This window comes from Bicyclus anynana, chromosome 12 (genome assembly GCF_947172395.1).
Source record: "Bicyclus anynana chromosome 12, ilBicAnyn1.1, whole genome shotgun sequence".
Lineage (NCBI taxonomy): Eukaryota > Metazoa > Arthropoda > Insecta > Lepidoptera > Nymphalidae > Bicyclus > Bicyclus anynana.
Window position 1 is genome coordinate 12563862 of NC_069094.1, and position 18232 is coordinate 12582093.

General features: G+C 36.0%; 1 protein-coding gene across 2 annotated transcripts in view; it reads left to right on the forward strand.

Annotated features, from left to right (window-relative positions):
* The window catches only part of LOC112053571 (acetylcholinesterase), an 89451-nt gene that overhangs the window by 20123 nt on the left and 51096 nt on the right, over nucleotides 1-18232 (forward strand). For both annotated transcript variants that reach the window (XM_052884544.1, XM_024093031.2), the window contains exon 2: nucleotides 14109-15423. In XM_052884544.1, coding sequence (XP_052740504.1) covers nucleotides 14238-15423 — 1186 coding nt within the window. In that variant the 5' untranslated portion in view covers nucleotides 14109-14237. The remainder of the gene's footprint in view (nucleotides 1-14108; nucleotides 15424-18232) is intronic.

Below are 18232 nucleotides of genomic sequence, written 5' to 3' on the forward strand. Positions count from 1 at the left end.
TCTTAATTCTCTGCGTGTGTGAAGTTTGCCAATCCGCATTGGGCCAGCGTGGTGGACTATTAGCCTAACCCCTCTCATTGTGAGAGGAGACTCGAGCTCAGCAGTGAGCCGATTATGGGTTGATAATGATGAATAATAATGAACTGAAGAATATTGCAACTAAGATAAAAAATAACAAGCAATCAGTCCTATGATGATTTAAGAAATAACACAATAGTAATTAAAGCAATTAAAAAAAGAGTTTTCAAAATATTCTCTTTTAAATACTGGGCTTATTTACTTACTTGTTTGAGCACGTACGATTCAAGACTTGACTTTACCAGCAAAAAAGTACAATCAATCAAATCATTATCATGGAAAACTTATAAAAGACACACTATAAAACAATTTTCGCATATAGAAAGAAATACTAGAGCTTTGTAACCTTTTTTTGGAGAAAGAGCAATGAAATAAAATCTTCTTAACAAAACAATTAAACCGACTTCAAAATCACAAAAATAAACTAAAAAGCGAAAAATAACATCGTATGTGCTACCTTCTAATCACTTAGAAGGCGATGACCAATGACGTATTAATTAAAGTTATGACTTACAACGAAGTTATGAAGTTAACAAACATTAAAAAAAACAATACGCGTCGTATTGAGATCCTCCTCCTTTTTTTTAAGTCGGTCGAAAATAGGCTGATCATGATTATGATGAATATTAGAATCTATACATTACAGATAGCTAAAAGAGTGTGCAAAAATCTGTGAAAAAAACTTGAATTTTGTTTTCAAAAAGCTGTGAAAACCTGGCCTACAAGTTAAAAAAGTCATACTCCACGTTGCTTTATTTTTGATCTGAACAAGTGAGAATTTTTCGTTTGCCTCAAAGCTATAGAGCTTCGCTATTGTTAGGCAATACGAGTCCCTTAGGCGTGTTTGCTACATTTTATAAACTGTATAGTTCCCTTTATTCTAAACAATGGATCTTTAGAGAATACTCAACGTCTTTGATGGCACATACTTTCAACATGTATGGGTGTGTGAATAACGAATTCATTTAACTGTTTTCTGTAAAAGAACAGAGAAATCTGTGTAAGATTACTATTTAATGCGTCATACGAGGATTCTTAAGGATGTCATTAAAATATTATATTACAGTCTATCTTGTTTAAAAAATTTAAACTATAATAAACGTTTGCCAATTGCTCGTAGTGGATTGATTTAGTATTTTTATCTCTGCATTTAGCAGGTTCTTTTTCATTTCTTCAAATTCAAAGCCCGTATCATTACTTATTTTTTTTATTTAACAAGTTGTACATACAGTAACAGTTTAAACTTATTATGTCTATGCTTTGTATGTTAGTATGTTGTTAGTCAGTTATTCGTATTTCTATTTAATTAAATATATCAATTTATTAATTAAACTAGTAAGGTATTGGGTATAGCCCTTTTCGAGACATACCATTCAGTTCTATTTTTAAATTATAGGAACTATTAATTTTATTTCCACGATTATAAGTCGAGAATAATACGTTTGAAGTCATGCCATGTACATGCCACCGTTAGATTGTAAAATACGTTAGTTATAATCTCACTCGTGATATCATAATCTGCCGCCATATTGTGAACTGAAAATACTGTTTACAATTTAACGTGTTATTTTTCGGTATATTATAAATCTATCGGAAGTGAAACCGTTAAATTGTCAATCAGGATATATTTACCATGCGTACCCGGAGGATGCCCATGACTTGATATGGTACTTCTATTTTTAAACACGAAACCTAGTTAGGTAGATCTGTTTATCGCCCCCGAAACCCTCTGAATTCTAAATTTCATGAAAATAGTTTAAGCTGTTTCTGACCTTCAAGAATTTCAATTCGAAATATCCGCATCGTTAGTGTCGGAAGCTTTAAACGAATTTTTAAACGGTACATTCATGTCGTGCGATTCATACGATTCGGGTCAGTGGACGCATTTGTATGACTTTCTATACTAAGAGTACTACGATGCGTCCGATACTTACGATGTGGATATGGGGACGCCGATCGTTATCAACCTATATTCGGCTCACTGCCTAGCTCGAGTCTCCTCTCAGAATGAGAGGGGTTAGGCCAATAGTCCACCACGCTGGCCCAATCCGGGTTGGCAGACTTCACACACGCATACCAGAGAATTTTCTTAATTCTCTTTTAAGAAAATTCTCTGGAATGCAGGTTTCCTCAGGATGTTTTCCTTCACCGTTTGAGACACTTGATATTTATTTTTTTTAAATGCACACAACTGAAAAGTTAGTGGTGCATGCCCCGGACCCTCTTTCGGGGATTCGAACCAACAACCTCCAGAATCGGAGGCAGATGTCATATCCACTAGGCTATCACGGCTCTTCCAAATTGAATTTAAATACCGCTATACTTAATTTTTACTTTTACTTAATACTGTCGTGGCTATAAAAAAAGACAGCCTAAGTGACTGGGATTAAAAGAAAATGCTAAAGTGCCATACCTGGCCTTAATGAGGAATGACTTTCATAAGCTTTTATATCCAGGCGTGAATGGGATGGTTCGAATATTGTACGGCTGATAAATTACTATTGTAAGGGGATTACAAAGTCTCCAATAAGTTGACCTTTATTTTACCTATGACAAGATTTTAGCACGATTACCTAGAAACAGTGTCGTACTGAAACTATTATGTTACCTGCAGCTTGTACTATTATTACTCGTATTCTGTATCTGCAGTCTGCGAGACAGCTTCCAACCTTCCATACATCATACACCATATATTAAAAACGGTTAAATTTAAGTTTGAATCATATTCATCATCATCATCATCATCATCATCATCATCATCATCATCATCATCATCATCATCATCATCATCATCATCATCATCATCATCATCATCATCATCATCATCATCATCATCATCATCATCATCATCTTATAAGCCGATGGACATCCACTACAGAACAAAAATGCCTTTTTGTAGGGATTTCCAAACATCACGATTCTGAGCCGTCTGCATCCAGCGAATTCTTGCGACTCGCTTGATGTTGTCAGTCCATCTGGTAGAGGGGTCAACCAATATACTTAGTATTGAAAATATATGTTTGTGCCAAACGTCTTGCAATTACAGATCTTTTTATTAATTTATGGCATTTAGACTGCATCAAATTACTACTAGGTTTGTGTAATTTTCGTGTATTCGAATTTTTGGTTTGGACGTTCAATTTCATTATTTTAAAAGTAGTATCCGTTCAGATAAAAAAATAATGAGCTCAAACCAATGGTATTAGATTTTGGTATTAGAATGGAATGAGTCATGGTAGCCCAGTGAATACGACCTTTGCCTCCGATTCCGGAGGGTGTGGGTTCGAATCCGATCCGGGGCATGCACCTCCAACTTTTCAGTTATGTGCATTTTAAGAAACTGAATATCACGTGTCTCAAACGGTGAAGGAAAAACATCGTGGGGAAACCTGCATACCAGAATTTTCTTAATTCTCTGCGTGTGTGAAGTCTGCCATTCGCATTGGGCCAGCGTGGTGGACTTTTGGCCTTACTCCTATCTTTCTGGGAGGAGACTCGAGCTCAGCAGTGAGCCGAATATGGGTTGATAATGATGATTAGAATGATTAGAATCGTAAAAAAGGGGGTACAAAGTTTCCGCGAATACCGAGCTTTTACATATCAACAGTTACGAGTACAAGAGAAATTGGCATAAAAAGTCCGTGTTTCGACATTTACGAGGATTTTATAATTGTGTCAGGACATACGACTTGGCATTGAACTTGGGGGGACGGAGGTGTGTCTCGGCTGCACGCTCCCAAGGCCGTCGCATAGCATTGTATTACCCACATCGATTTATCGAACGGCGCGCGCTGGTGCTGGCGGCCTACTTTCCCCCCACTTTCGCCCCACCCTCGCTTCTTACCGCTCGTAAGTTGCGACTCGTGGAAGCGACTTATCTAACGGTATTTTTCTCCGCAAAAGTTATATTATTCTAGCTGAGGCGCAATAATATGAATTTTGCTGTTATTCTTTTGATGATTAAACGCTTGAGGTTTATATTAATGATGAAGAGATCCTTAGTTCAAATACCGATTTAGTTTGGGCTCATTTTTTACGTAGAAATTTTAAATTCAATGCGAAGGGCGTAGGTTCGAATCCGGTCCGAGTCATGCACCTCCAACTTTTTGTTATGTCATCATTATCAACCCATATTCGGCTCACTGCTGAGTTCTAGTCTCCTCTCAGAATGAGAGGGATTAGTCCAATAGTCCACCACGCTGGCCCAATGCGGGTTGGCAGACTTCACACACGCATAAAATTAAGAAAATTCTCTGGTATGCAGGTTTCCTCACGATGTTTTCCTTCACCGTTTGAGACACGTGATATTTAAATTTGTTGGAGGTGCATGCTCCGGACCAGATTCGAACCCACACCCTTCGAAATCGGAGGCAGAGGTCATGTGCATTTTATGAAATTAAATATCACGTGTCTCGAAGGAAAACATCTGAGGAAACCTGCATACTGAGAATTTTCTTAATTCTTCACGTGTATAAAGTCTGCCAATCCGCATTGGGCCAGCGTGGTCGACTAAGGCCTAACTTTGCTCATTCTGAGAGAAGACTCGTCCTCAACAGTAAGCTGAATATAGGTTGATAATGATGAAAGTAACCGTTTAACATGCTCTCCTAAGCTTTTTACTGAAAATTTATTAAAGAAAGAAAAGCTCAATATTTCACAGCCCGACCCAAGACTCAAAGCCTAAACCTCCTGATATAAAGCCATAACTTAACCCTTGAATCAACGAGACAGTTTAAATTTCTAGTAAAGATTTGTTGGTAATCATGAAAAATCATTTAACGCTAAATAATTCAAAATTGTTTTAAATATTTAACATTCATCAGAACTTTCTGTGACTATCTTACATTAAAGGCGAATTTAATAGCTTGTTAGAACCAAGTTTGAGCTCTATTTCATAAGCTGTAGGGTTCCGCAGGGCTTCAACCTCGTTACACAAGGATATCGTCTGCATACAGAGTAACCTTAAGTTAATTTACAGAAGTCGTTTCTCGAGGGATTGCCCCTTGATCTCGGAAAACGGTACTTTGATATGCTCTCCTATTCTATACATGATCTGAATTTATTCGTACGACAAGGAATCCTTAAGTTGCAATTAGATTAGGTGTAATTGCTTTTCCCTTTTTCGGAATATCCATTAGTCCTGTAGTCAATAAATTCATGTAGCTTGTTTACTTACTATCTATTTTATATCGCAAAAAGAAGGGTTTTATAAGTTTGATGTTCTGTTTTTGTATCTGTGTTTGTCTGTGGTATTGTAACTACTAAACGAACGTACTGGTGCGGTTTATATTGTTTGATGGACCTGTCAATGCATAACTTTAAGCAATGTGTTAAAAACATGTACTTAGTCGAGGTTACCTACTACACCATTGATGAGTTCCTTAATGATAAAGGTGCTTGGAGGCCATTGGATTAGCTTCCACCTTCACACAGAAAGTAGTAAAATAGTAAAACTATAAAAAATTGCATTTGGATCTACAGCACCGATTTTATAAATTCTTTCATCGATAGAAAGCTACGTTATTTGCGAGTGTCATAGACATATTTTTTACTCCGTGTTCTTTCGGTAACAGGAACTATGTGGGTGAAACAGCGGGGGGCTTTTAGCGGCATTTTTGCGTCTTTTAGAAATTTTGTATTATCTGTGAAACTATATGACTAATTAAACATTAAAAGGCAAATCTTATTTCTATAATATCCTCTCCATTATTAAGTTCATTCATTTTGATAAGGATTTAAGTTTAGTTGTGTAAATAATGATGTAAACCTAAGTATATGATTTAAATAATGTATTAAAGTACAAAAGGTACTATATCTGCTAAAATATAGAATTTAGATATATGCTGTCACGACACTTTTTGTAGGAAATAATATGTTCTACAAAGTTGTAGTACATTATTTTATTCTTACATCAATAGCTTTTGCAGCGCACGCCATGTAAACAAAACCACCACCACCTTGGATTACATTATTAGAGTTTCAGGGAGGATCCCTAATTGTTTTGAGTATATAATATAGCCTATAGCCTTCCTCGATAAATGGGCTATCTATCACTGAAAGTATTTTCCAAGTTGGACGACTAGTTCCTGAGATTATCGCGTTCAATCAAACAAACAAACAAACTCTTCAGCTTTATAATATTAGTACAGAAGTATAGATTTAAATAACTGTCATCATCTCTATTAAGAAACTTTTCCTGACTGAATTGCTGAGATTATGCTCACTTCGTCTAGCAGCAGTCTAACATTGCCAGCTTCTAAAGTTTTAATAGGCTAATAACTACTTGATCTACTCGGACTTACTGGGACTCCTTGCCTCGTGTAGTTTCTAGCTAGACTCTCTAATGTGCTGGAAAATTCAAGATTCATTATGAACTTCACATCATCGTCTTTATATTGGAAAAGTATCTACCTGGCGATAAATAACGATTAAGTCCAATAAAGCAGAGTATTAATTACGTGTAGTTGTCAAAGTTTCTATAATTATAATTACGTAATAAATTTGGAATGAAATACGAAAGCTAATAGAGTCCTCATAATATTATATATATTTTTTCATTTATCAATCATTTTACACCAATATTTATTTATAACTAGCGGACGCCCGCGACTTCGTCCGCCCTTAGACCTCTTTAATCTAGCCCTTACGCTGTAAAAATGGAGTAACTGCTCCCGTTTTCTCAACATTTCCCTTCACTGCTCTGCACCTATTGATCGTAGCGTGATGAAAAGTATACTTTAACCTGCCCAGGAGAATGAAGAATAATTGTATCAAGTTTCATTTAAATCAGTAGAGTAGTTTTTGTTTCTATAACGAACATATAGACAGACAAATGAAAATTTTACTGAATGCATTTTGGCATCAGTATCTATCACTAATCACCCCCTGATAGTTATTTTGGAAATGTATTTCATGTACAGAATTGACCTATACAGATTTCTGTTGTCGCCGCAAATTAGACATTTAAAAAGGAAATACCGACCTTTTTATTGTACTTATTTAAACCGGCCGGGCAAATAACGGAACATATATCGCTCAAGGGTAAGTGACAGTTTTGACAGATATAATTACTCAGTTCGTTACGAATTATCCAACTGTCAACATCCCTTGTACCGGTAAACGTCGCGAAACGCTCATTTTCGCCGATTATTTCTGTGTTTTGTTTCGTCCGTTACAATTTCTTAATTTTCTTAGTTTACAATAAAAATTCATTTATTAATTATGTAAAGAAGTGAATTACATTGTATATTGTTGAGCACACAAAGATTTATTTTCCTTGCGCTGCATTATTTACGGTTAGCGGCCATATTTCTGGCCAATATTCCACTGCACTGAATTCAAAATTATATCCTCATCATGTTGAGTGAATTATTAAATTACAATATTATTATTTTTTTGGGAAATGAATTATATATTTTTATTATTGAGGACACAACGATTTATTTTCGTTGCACTAGAACAATTACGGTGATCTCCTATATTTTTGGTTAATATTCCACTTCACTGAATTCAAAATTCATCCTCATACTCAGCATGATGAATGAATTATTAAACTTTTGTATTCATTTTTAAGTTTACAATAAACTTTCATTACCTAATTTATTTATATATCATGTACCTAAGGAAGTGAATTACATTGTATATTGTTGAGCACACAAAGATTTATTTTCCTTGCACTGCATTATTTACGTTTAGCGGCCATATTTCTGGGCAATACTCCACTGCACTGAATTCAAAATTCATCCTCATACTCAGCATGATAAATGAATTATTAAACTTTAATATTCATTTTTAAGTTTACAATAAACTTTCATTAATTCATTTATTTATCATGTAAGGAAGTGAATTACATTGTATATTGTTGAGCACACAAAGATTTATTTTCCTTGCACTACATTATTTACGGTTAACGGCCATGTTTCTGGGCAATATTCCACTGCACTGAATTCAAAATTCATCCTCATACTCAGCATGGTGAATGATGAATGTATTATTAATCTTTAATATTCATTTTTAAGTTTACAATAAACTTTCATTAATTCATTTATTTATCATGTAAGGAAGTAAATTACATTGTATATTGTTGAGCACACAAAGATTTATTTTCCTTGCACTACATTATTTACGGTTAACGGCCATGTTTCTGGGCAATATTCCACTGCACTGAATTCAAAATTCATCCTCATACTCAGCATGGTGAATGATGAATGTATTATTAATCTTTAATATTCATTTTTAAGTTTACAATAAACTTTGATTAATTCATTTATTTATCATGTAAGGAAGTAAATTACATTGTATATTGTTGAGCACACAAAGATTTATTTTCCTTGCACTACATTATTTACGTTTAGCGGCCATATTTCTGGGCAATATTCCACTGCACTGAATTCAAAATTCATCCTCAACCCGGCGTCCAATGTTGAAACAATGTAATGCGTCCCCGGAGAACGGTTCGGACGTCCGATGAAATAGTGATTACCCGGTGGCTTTGAGACCGAAGGTTCTTTGGGACGTGCATATTTATCGGTTCCGTGCCGCAATCTGTTGAATCGAAGGATATTTTATTGGTATCGAAAATAACTCTCCCGGATTCAAACTTGATCGTTGTTTTGTAAATATAAAATATCAATGTTAATTTATTTTTTGTCTTCGGGATGATAACTGTTCAACGAATTTGATTTGGATTGAAAATGTAAACTAAAGGTATCTGTCTATTAGGCACTTTAAAAGAAATTGTAAAGTTGAAGAAATTAGGTTCTCTGAACCAAATAATTTAGAATAAATACTACAATAATAATATTTTTAACATAAAAATGGAACCGACTTCAAAGACGTATTTCAGCTATTTTGATTTTAACACAAAATTACTACCTACGAGCTTCATGAAAATGAAGTGAGACTAATCTGGAAGTATACTCTTGCAAACAAAAAAATAATTTTCAAAATTGGTTAATAAATGACGATGTTATGAGGTAACAAACATAAAAATAAAATACATACGCGCATCAAGAATCATGATTTAAAGAAATTGTATGTTAATGAATGCTTGAGATTGTTCACATTTTTTTTTTTTTTTTTTTTTTTTATTCTTTACAAGTTAGCCCTTGACTACAATCTCACCTGATGGTAAGTGATGATGCAGTCTAAGATGGAAGCGGACTAACTTGTTAGGAGGAGGATGAAAACTCCACACCCCTTTCGGTTTCTACACGGCATCGTACCGGAACGCTAAATCGCTTGGCGGTACGTCACATTAACAAAAGTTTTTATTTCAGCGATAATACAATTTTTGAAAGTAAATTTACGTTATTAAAAATACTGCAGTCTTTGCTGTAGTACTTACTCACCATAGACGTTGACTCCGCGCCACGAAACAAGTCCCATAGACGCGGCGCTAATGTCATATCGGCGTCATTGTTATTTGGTAATGGCGGTCTTATTGTCATTTATGTAAGGCGCTGTCAATTTTAGTTCAGGTTTCAGCCGCGGGACTTTTTTCTACAAATCTACATGCACAATATAAATCTAACTACCTACAAAAAGTTTTAGCTCGGAACTATGAAACATCTCTCACGAGGATTATTTGATTTTCAGATGAGCTCGTTTTGGTTTTGTGGCTTCCTTGGGGCACTTGTATAACCATATGAATTTATTTTTATGGACAAACTGTTGAGTGTTGTTCTACTGTTCAGTTCAAAAGAGTGTTAATATAATTCGATTCAATTTAATGCAGTTTCTATAATATCGAAATCAATACACAACCTTTAAGCAATGTGTTAAAAAATATTTACTTAGTAGAGGTTACTACACTATTGATGAGTTCCTTAACAATAAAGGTGCTTGGAGGCCATTGGATCAGCTTCCACCTTCACACAGGAAGTAAAAATATAAGAAATTGTAATCGTTATCAATTGTAAATTATAATTGTATGACTTTTTCATTTCAAAAGAGCAACTGTTGAGTTTCTTGCCGGTATATTCTCAGCAGAACCGGTGGTAGAATCTTTACAAATAGTCAACTGACGTGTCAAAAGTGCTTGTAAATTGTACCTACTTGAAATAAATGAATTTTGATTTTGATTTTGAATATCTGCAACACAACATTCATGGTTATTGATGAAGTCTCATTAATTATGTTGCTTATTGTAGTGTATTGTATGAAGTATACCTAATTATTCAATTTTGTTTATGACACAACATGTCTTCTCGTCGTCGTTATCAACCCAATAACGGCTCACTGCTGAGCTCGAGTCTCCTCTCAGAATGAGAGGGGTTAGGCCAATAGTCCACCACGCTGGCCCAATGCGGATTGGCAGACTTCACACACGCAGAGAATTAAGAAATTTTCTGGTGTGCAGGTTTCCTCACGATGTTTCCCTTCACCGTTTGAGACACGTGATATTTAATTTCTTAAAATGCACACAACTGAAAAGTTGGAGGTGTATGCCCCGAACCGGATTCGAACCCACACCCTCCGAAATCGGAGGCAGAGGTCATATCCACTGGGCTATCACGGCTTTTGTGGTCTCTTCACATGTCTTCTAATCTATACATAATATTATAAAGATTTAAAGTTTGTTGGGGAAATCTCTGGATATAGTTAAACGATTTTGAAAATTCTTTGACTACTAGCAAGTCACGTTATTTGTGTATTACAGGCTGTATTTTATCCCCGTATTCTCACGGAAACTACGAGAGCAAAACCGCAGGGCGTGGGATAGTATAATAATATTATTTTGTATCTCATTTGTTTTGTGTGTGTTTGCTTTATTCCGTTATATCTCGTTAGTATTGTGCAGTCGAGATACACGATAATAATTTCTGGAAACTCTTTTGTGCTTAGATGTTGGATTGTTGTTATTTTACCGGGATTTTGTGCAGAAAATTTCTGAAAAGCTCCGGTGCGATGTTTTCATTTTGCGGGAACATAGGTTAGTGTGGAAATTCTGTTCCGAAAATGTTTATACATTTCTATGAGTTTGACTTTTAATAAACCTTTAAAAAATTAAAGTGTTCTTAAAAACAAAAAGTATACAATACAAAACACATTGATTATAAAAAAACGTTAAGAATAAGAAAAATTACATATAAAAATTACATTGAACTAAAAAACTTTGTTAATTGTTTTGACACATTCTTATAATATATATATATATACATATGTATGTAAAAAAATTTTTAAATACTTTTAAAATACTTTTAAATTTAACAGAGCATTGGAAAAATATAGTAAACTAGCTGACGCCGCGCAGTTTCACCCGCTCGGTTTCCGTTCCCGGAAGAATACGGGGATAATATTTAACCTATAGCTTTCTTCGATAAATGGGCTACCTAACACAGAAAGAATTTTTGAAATCAGACCAGTAGTTCCTGAGCATTTCCTCTTTGAAAATCAATGAAAATATTTTTTGATGGTAGTTTAGTTTTGCTATGTCTTGAAATTATTCTGTATATTTTTCAGATTTTCAAGTTAATATTTAGTAAAGTTAAATAAAACTATCTGACCTACCCTTCCAGCGGCGACATGCTCGTGTTTCAACGGCCAGCGGAACCCCATTTTCAGCGCAATATTTAGTTAAATAAATATTTGGTCAGACTTTTAAAGGTTACAGTTTTTGTTAGAAAGTTATTCTTTTTGAATCTTCTCTCAAATTGAAAGTATCTTAAACAGTTTCTGAGATTCATGCAAAAAAAACTAAAACCGTTTTTATTTTTAGTTAATTGTTTTTAACATTGCAATTTTTGCGAGCCCTTCAATTTTTTAAAAAACTATCTACACCTCAACCATTTCCAAAAAAGAAGAAGTAAAAGATTGGCCTAAACAACACATATTGACAGTATACAACAAGCGATTTAGCTTTCCGGTACGATATCGTTTAGAAACCGTGTGTGAATTTTCATCCTCCTCTTAACAAGTTAGCCCGCTTCCATCTTAGATTGCATCACAAACCATCAGGTGAGATTGTACTAACTAGCTGACGCCGCGCGGATTTACCCGCGTGGTTCCCGTTCCTGTAAGAATACGGGGATAATATATAATCTATAGCCTTTCTCAATAAATGGGCTATCTAACACTAAAAGAATTTTTTAAATCGGACCAGTAGTTCCTGAGATTAGCGCGTTCAATCAATCAAACAAACAAACTCTTCAGCTTTATAATATTAGTATAGATGATTAAACAAAAGTTCAATAATAAAACAAACTCAATTTGGCCCTTTCGTTTTCAGGGAGTGCAAATCGGAGTCTGATTGTCTTTATAGCATGAATTCCAATTTCAGTGTTGGCCATTAAAGAAGTGGAAAGTGCTCGTAGCCAAACGATTTCATTGTGATTGATTTACCATTTCAACGGCTGTAAACCTCCTTCGCATCCAACCGACCTAATGGATTCACGTGCTGCGTGCAGCTTTTACTCATTTATCTTTATTTTATGAAAGACAAATGCAGTACTTGAGTGATTATTTCATTATGAACCAGTGGATATGAGATGGAACGAGCTATGTTAGGAGTATCTTTGCGTGACCGAATCAGAAATGAGGAGACCCGCAGAAGAACCTAAGTCAATGACATAGCTCAACGAGTTGCGAAGCTGAAGTGGCAATGGACGGGGCACATAGTTAGAAGGGCCGATGGACGTTGGGGTCCTAAAGTGCTGGAATGGCGACCCCGCACTAGTTAGCGCAGTGTTGGCCGATATCAAGCGAGTCGCAGGGATTCGATGGATGCAGGTGGCTCAGTATCGTGATGTTTGGAAGTCCTTACAAAAGACCTATGTCCTGCAGTGGACGTCCATCGGCTGATATGATGATGATGATAATGAGAGCCGCTATAGGTAAGTGGATATGACCTCTGCCTCCGATTCCGGGTGTGGATTCGAATCTGGTCCGGGTCATGCACCTCCAACTTTTCAGTTGTGTGCATTTTAAGAATTTAAATATCACGTGTCTCAAACGATGAAGGAAAAACATCATGAGGAAACGTCATACCAGAGAATTTTCTTAATTTTCTGCGTGTGTGAAGTCTGCCAATCCGCATTGGGCCAGCGTGGTGGACTAAGGCCTAATCTCTCTTATTCTTAGAGGAGACTCGAGCTCAGCAGTGAGTCGAATATGGGTTGATGTTGATACGAAATAAAATTGAAGTGTGTCTGTGATTTCTAAATAACTGACTTTTTCTAGTGCTTATAGCTATTTATGTGGTACTAAAAGTCTAAAACATACTATTTTAAAATTTTTGTTTGTCTGTCTTTCTGTTTGTCCAGGCTAATCTCTGGAACGATTTTAATGAGACTTTGTCTTGAGAATAGAGGGGGTTATGGAGCAACATATGGGCTACTTTTTATTTCGAAAGAATACATAGCTCCCGAGGGAATTGTGAGAAACAGAATTTCATGTGTACGAAGTCGTCGGTGTCCGCTTGTATTTAGTATATGTTTTCATTACCTTTATCAGATTTTACTATGTTCCCACTGTTTTACCCAGAAGTAAAAGGGTTTTTCGTGCTTTGACTAACTACCTACTACTGTATGTTTGGCAGACTAACAACGTGGTGATATTTGTGTAACGGTTATTTATAGATTGTCGAGTAAATCAATCGAATCGATCCGGATCGACGGTTTAATGAACTCTACAAGAGCATAATGCATATTTACGTACAAACAAAAAAAACAGTACATAAACTTGTAGTAACAAATTGTTTAACATTTCGAAATTGTAGTCATACATTTTGGTACATTTTAACTATAAATAACTATGGTAACCCATGTATGTGATTAGAAACATCTCCATACTAGAATTCGTGCTCTATAGCATGGTGCGAGTGACAGTCCGTTTCACTCTTGAATTTCGTCGCGATTTACGATAGTAGCACCTACGTATTATGAATGTCATAAAGCAACTGTCACCCGCACCATGCCACAGTGCATAGAACACATTGTATGTTTATTTCATTATTCATTATTGTTTGAAAACTAGTTTGTAATTTGTCAACACAAATGTATGTTTACTTAAATGCTGTTTCATTGTTTCAGGAATGTGAAGCAGCGGTACAAAATTCAAGCAAACTAGAAATGTGTTTTAACAAATACTTGATTAAGCTGGCGGACTACTTTCGGTTAAGCACGTCTCGTTGAGTACACTGAGGAGAAAAAGTATTCGAGATGAGTTACATCTCTAAGATTGTAATCATAAAGTTACTTCTGTGCTTTTGCACGACGACAGTGTTGAGTAGATCATGGGCGAACCATCACGACACTACCACGTCTACTACCCAAACAACACCGACGACTAGCTCCGTACCCAAGAATATTCACAATGACCCTCTTATTGTTGAAACTAAAAGTGGTCACGTCAAAGGTTACGCGAAAACTGTCATGGGGCGTGAAGTACATATCTTCACTGGCATCCCATTCGCAAAACCGCCTCTAGGCCCACTAAGATTCCGCAAGCCTGTCCCAATCGACCCCTGGCATGGAGTTCTCGAAGCAACCGCAATGCCAAACAGCTGTTATCAAGAGAGATATGAATATTTCCCTGGATTCGAAGGTGAAGAGATGTGGAATCCCAACACGAACATATCAGAAGATTGCCTTTACTTGAACATATGGGTGCCACAGCATCTTAGAGTCAGACACCATCAAGACAAGCCTCTTACTGAAAGGCCCAAAGTACCTATACTAGTATGGATTTATGGTGGAGGCTACATGAGCGGAACGGCTACACTTGACCTGTATAAAGCTGACATAATGGCCTCATCAAGTGATGTTATAGTAGCATCAATGCAGTATAGAGTGGGCGCATTCGGGTTTTTATATTTAAACAAATACTTTTCACCTGGAAGTGAAGAGGCACCTGGTAATATGGGCTTATGGGATCAGCAGTTGGCTATACGCTGGATCAAAGACAATGCGCGCGCCTTTGGCGGTGATCCTGAATTGATAACTTTGTTCGGAGAGTCTGCTGGCGGTGGCAGTGTAAGTCTGCATATGCTGTCACCTGAAATGAAAGGATTATTCAAAAGGGGAATATTACAATCTGGTACATTGAATGCTCCCTGGAGTTGGATGACCGGAGAAAGGGCGCAGGATATCGGAAAGGTTTTAGTAGATGATTGTAATTGCAATAGCAGTCTTCTAGCTGCTGATCCCAGCTTAGTCATGGATTGCATGCGTGGTGTGGATGCGAAAACTATATCGGTCCAGCAATGGAACTCCTACACTGGCATTTTGGGATTCCCGTCAGCACCAACTGTAGATGGTATATTTTTACCAAAAGATCCTGATACGATGATGAAAGAGGGACACTTTCACAACACTGAGGTACTACTTGGAAGCAATCAAGATGAAGGTAAGAGCTATTAAATAGTTGATGACCACTCTGATCCATCTATCACTATAAATTTATCATCTATAACTTTATAATTGAGTTGGAATCCTAACTCAGAGCAAATCAGGAATGTATTATTTTATATTTAAACTTGATTAAGTTTGGTCTGTAGACCATTACTTTAATCCTACTAGCAAAACTGTTTATTACAATGATTTAGCGTTTTACCATGTAGATAACAGTAGAAAGTTAAAAACCCCATTGACAGTTAGCGTGCAACCATCTTTTATTAAATTTTACCGCGAATTAAACATCAAAAGAGTTACGGTCCAAAGCTAAAAAGAAAATGTTTTTAGTTCTAGTTTGTTACTTCTTATAAAGGTACTAAAACATAAAGCTTAAACAATACAATATAACTTCTGATGTAAATGCAAATCTACAAACTTTTCCAGCCATGAATAACATCAACAGGTTTTTTGCGGTTTGAGGTTTTAATCGAACGTCCGCCATCTACCCACTTGTTAGTATTGTAAGCGATTCAATCAACGTTCGCTGAACACTAGTTATAGTCCACTTCTTTCCCTTCTTTTACCTTTTTGAATTTTTTTTTTATTTGGAGTTATGCGTAGATCTTCTCTGGTGTCAGTTGTCACTCTATTTTTATACCCTTATTTGTAACCGTTTTCTATTGCTATACGTAAAGGTACTGTTACACATGCTCTAAAATAGCATGCTAAAAACGTGCTATTTAGTATGCTTCACACGAGCATTTCTAAGTATGCTCCTGAATAAGCATGCTCAACGCAAACATTCCAATTACACATGCTAATTTGTATCTATATCTCTCTGCCTATAGTATCGTGTTAGACAGGGAGAGATGAAGGTGATACAGAATGCTGATCGACTAGCATACTGAATAAGCAAACCTGTTCAGACGCGCTAAAAGCATGCCCCCTTCCACTGGCGCAGCAAGTAGCATGCTCATAAATCGCACGGCTGTTGGTTCTTGAGCAAGTTCGAAATAAGTATGCTCATTTTTAGCAATGTTGCGATACACATGCAAATAAGTAGCATGCTTTCGTGCTTGAAATGAGCAGGTATAGCATGAGCATGTGTAGCTTATAGCAAGAAAACGAGCAGGTCACCTTCAGTGAGACGTCGCGAATTGATATTATAAATTTGCTACACCCGAGGCACTGCGTATACTTTGCCGGCTTTCCCACATTGAAATTATTACGAAATATCGATACATAGATTATATATTAAGATGCACGTATTAGTTTACTGCGGTGAGTCCCCGATAAGTTTTTACTTGAGCTTGATCTAGTAGGTCATCATTGTTATACCTGTAATAATAGGTAGCAGAGTTATAATAGATAGGTTTTATGTATTGAGATCAAGTCATATGACCTTGTGAGAAATTAAACTGGAACTTTGTAGGTAATATAAAATTTAGCAATTATGCAAAAATTCAAAACGTTTATTTATGACAACGCGTCGTATATCGCACAGAACATTGAATTATATAATTGTAGGTATATATGATAAGATAAATTTGAACAGTTTTTATAAAAATTCATTTAAAAGTCATAGACAAATATGATTTCCATTTAATGGGTAAAAATATCTAAAACTTTTGCTGCATTTTAGCAGTTGGAAAAATGAAAAATCTAAAATGATTGCGCGGATTATGTATTAGCTACGAGCTAACTTTTAAAATAGATTGGGAGCCTGTAATAACCAGACCTTCGGGAGTGTATAAAAGCTGAAATTATGATTTATAAAATCGCTTTCCTACTATAGGTAAGTAGGTACAGTTCCCAATTATGGATTTTATACCTTAGTGGCTTTAATACTCGTAGCTTACTACGTATCTAGCGACTGGAATTTGATTTCTCACTTCAAGCCAGTTGAAATAGAAAGACTACGCCGAGTACTACGAGTATACTTCAATGGTCTGCACCAAAGGTTATAATTATGCCATTAGATATGTCACTAGCGCGTCTAAACTGAGGCGAACAAAGGAGGCTATTATATATTATTATAAATTATATAATACCTAAATATTGTCCACAAATTAAGTAAGTAAACACAAAGTTGTGCGCAACTGTCACCCGCACCGTGCTACAGTAAATGAACTTTAATCAATATCTTTTAACAGTGGTCGTATGTGTGCGCTCCATGGAGTGGCTAAATTCGGATTACTTTTTGCGGTGGTTTTATAAAAACGTAACATACCTACTTCTCTCATCATCATCATCATCATCATCATTAACATTTGGCTCAGTGTTGGGCACGAGTCTCCTCTCAAAATGAAAGGGTTTAGGCCAATAGTCCACCACGCAAGCCCAATGCCGTTTATCTAACTTCACACACGTAGAGATTTAAGAAAATTCTCAGATATATAGGTTTCCTCACGATGTTTTTCCTTGACCGTTTGAGACACGTAATATTTAATTTCTTAAAATGCATATAACTGAAGCTAGAGGCTCTCCGAATCGAAAGCAAAGGTCATATCCACTGGGTTATCACGTTTCATATCTACTAGTATAAAAGCAAGAGTGAATATGCATCTTCTAGGTAAGCGCGCTCCAACTTAGAACGCATCCATCAGGCTTAATCGTAATCAAGCGCAAGCCTTTATTGCATTAAAAATAGTATACGTCACGTAACATATTATTTTAATAGTATAAAATCGGTGGTCTGAACTATTAAAATCACCAGGGTCCTGAAACCCATAGTTACCTAACGTACTTATTTAGGTACGGTAGGAGTATGGCTGACAAACTATCAGCTTTATAATAAAGACGCAAGTCTGGCGTCCATGGGC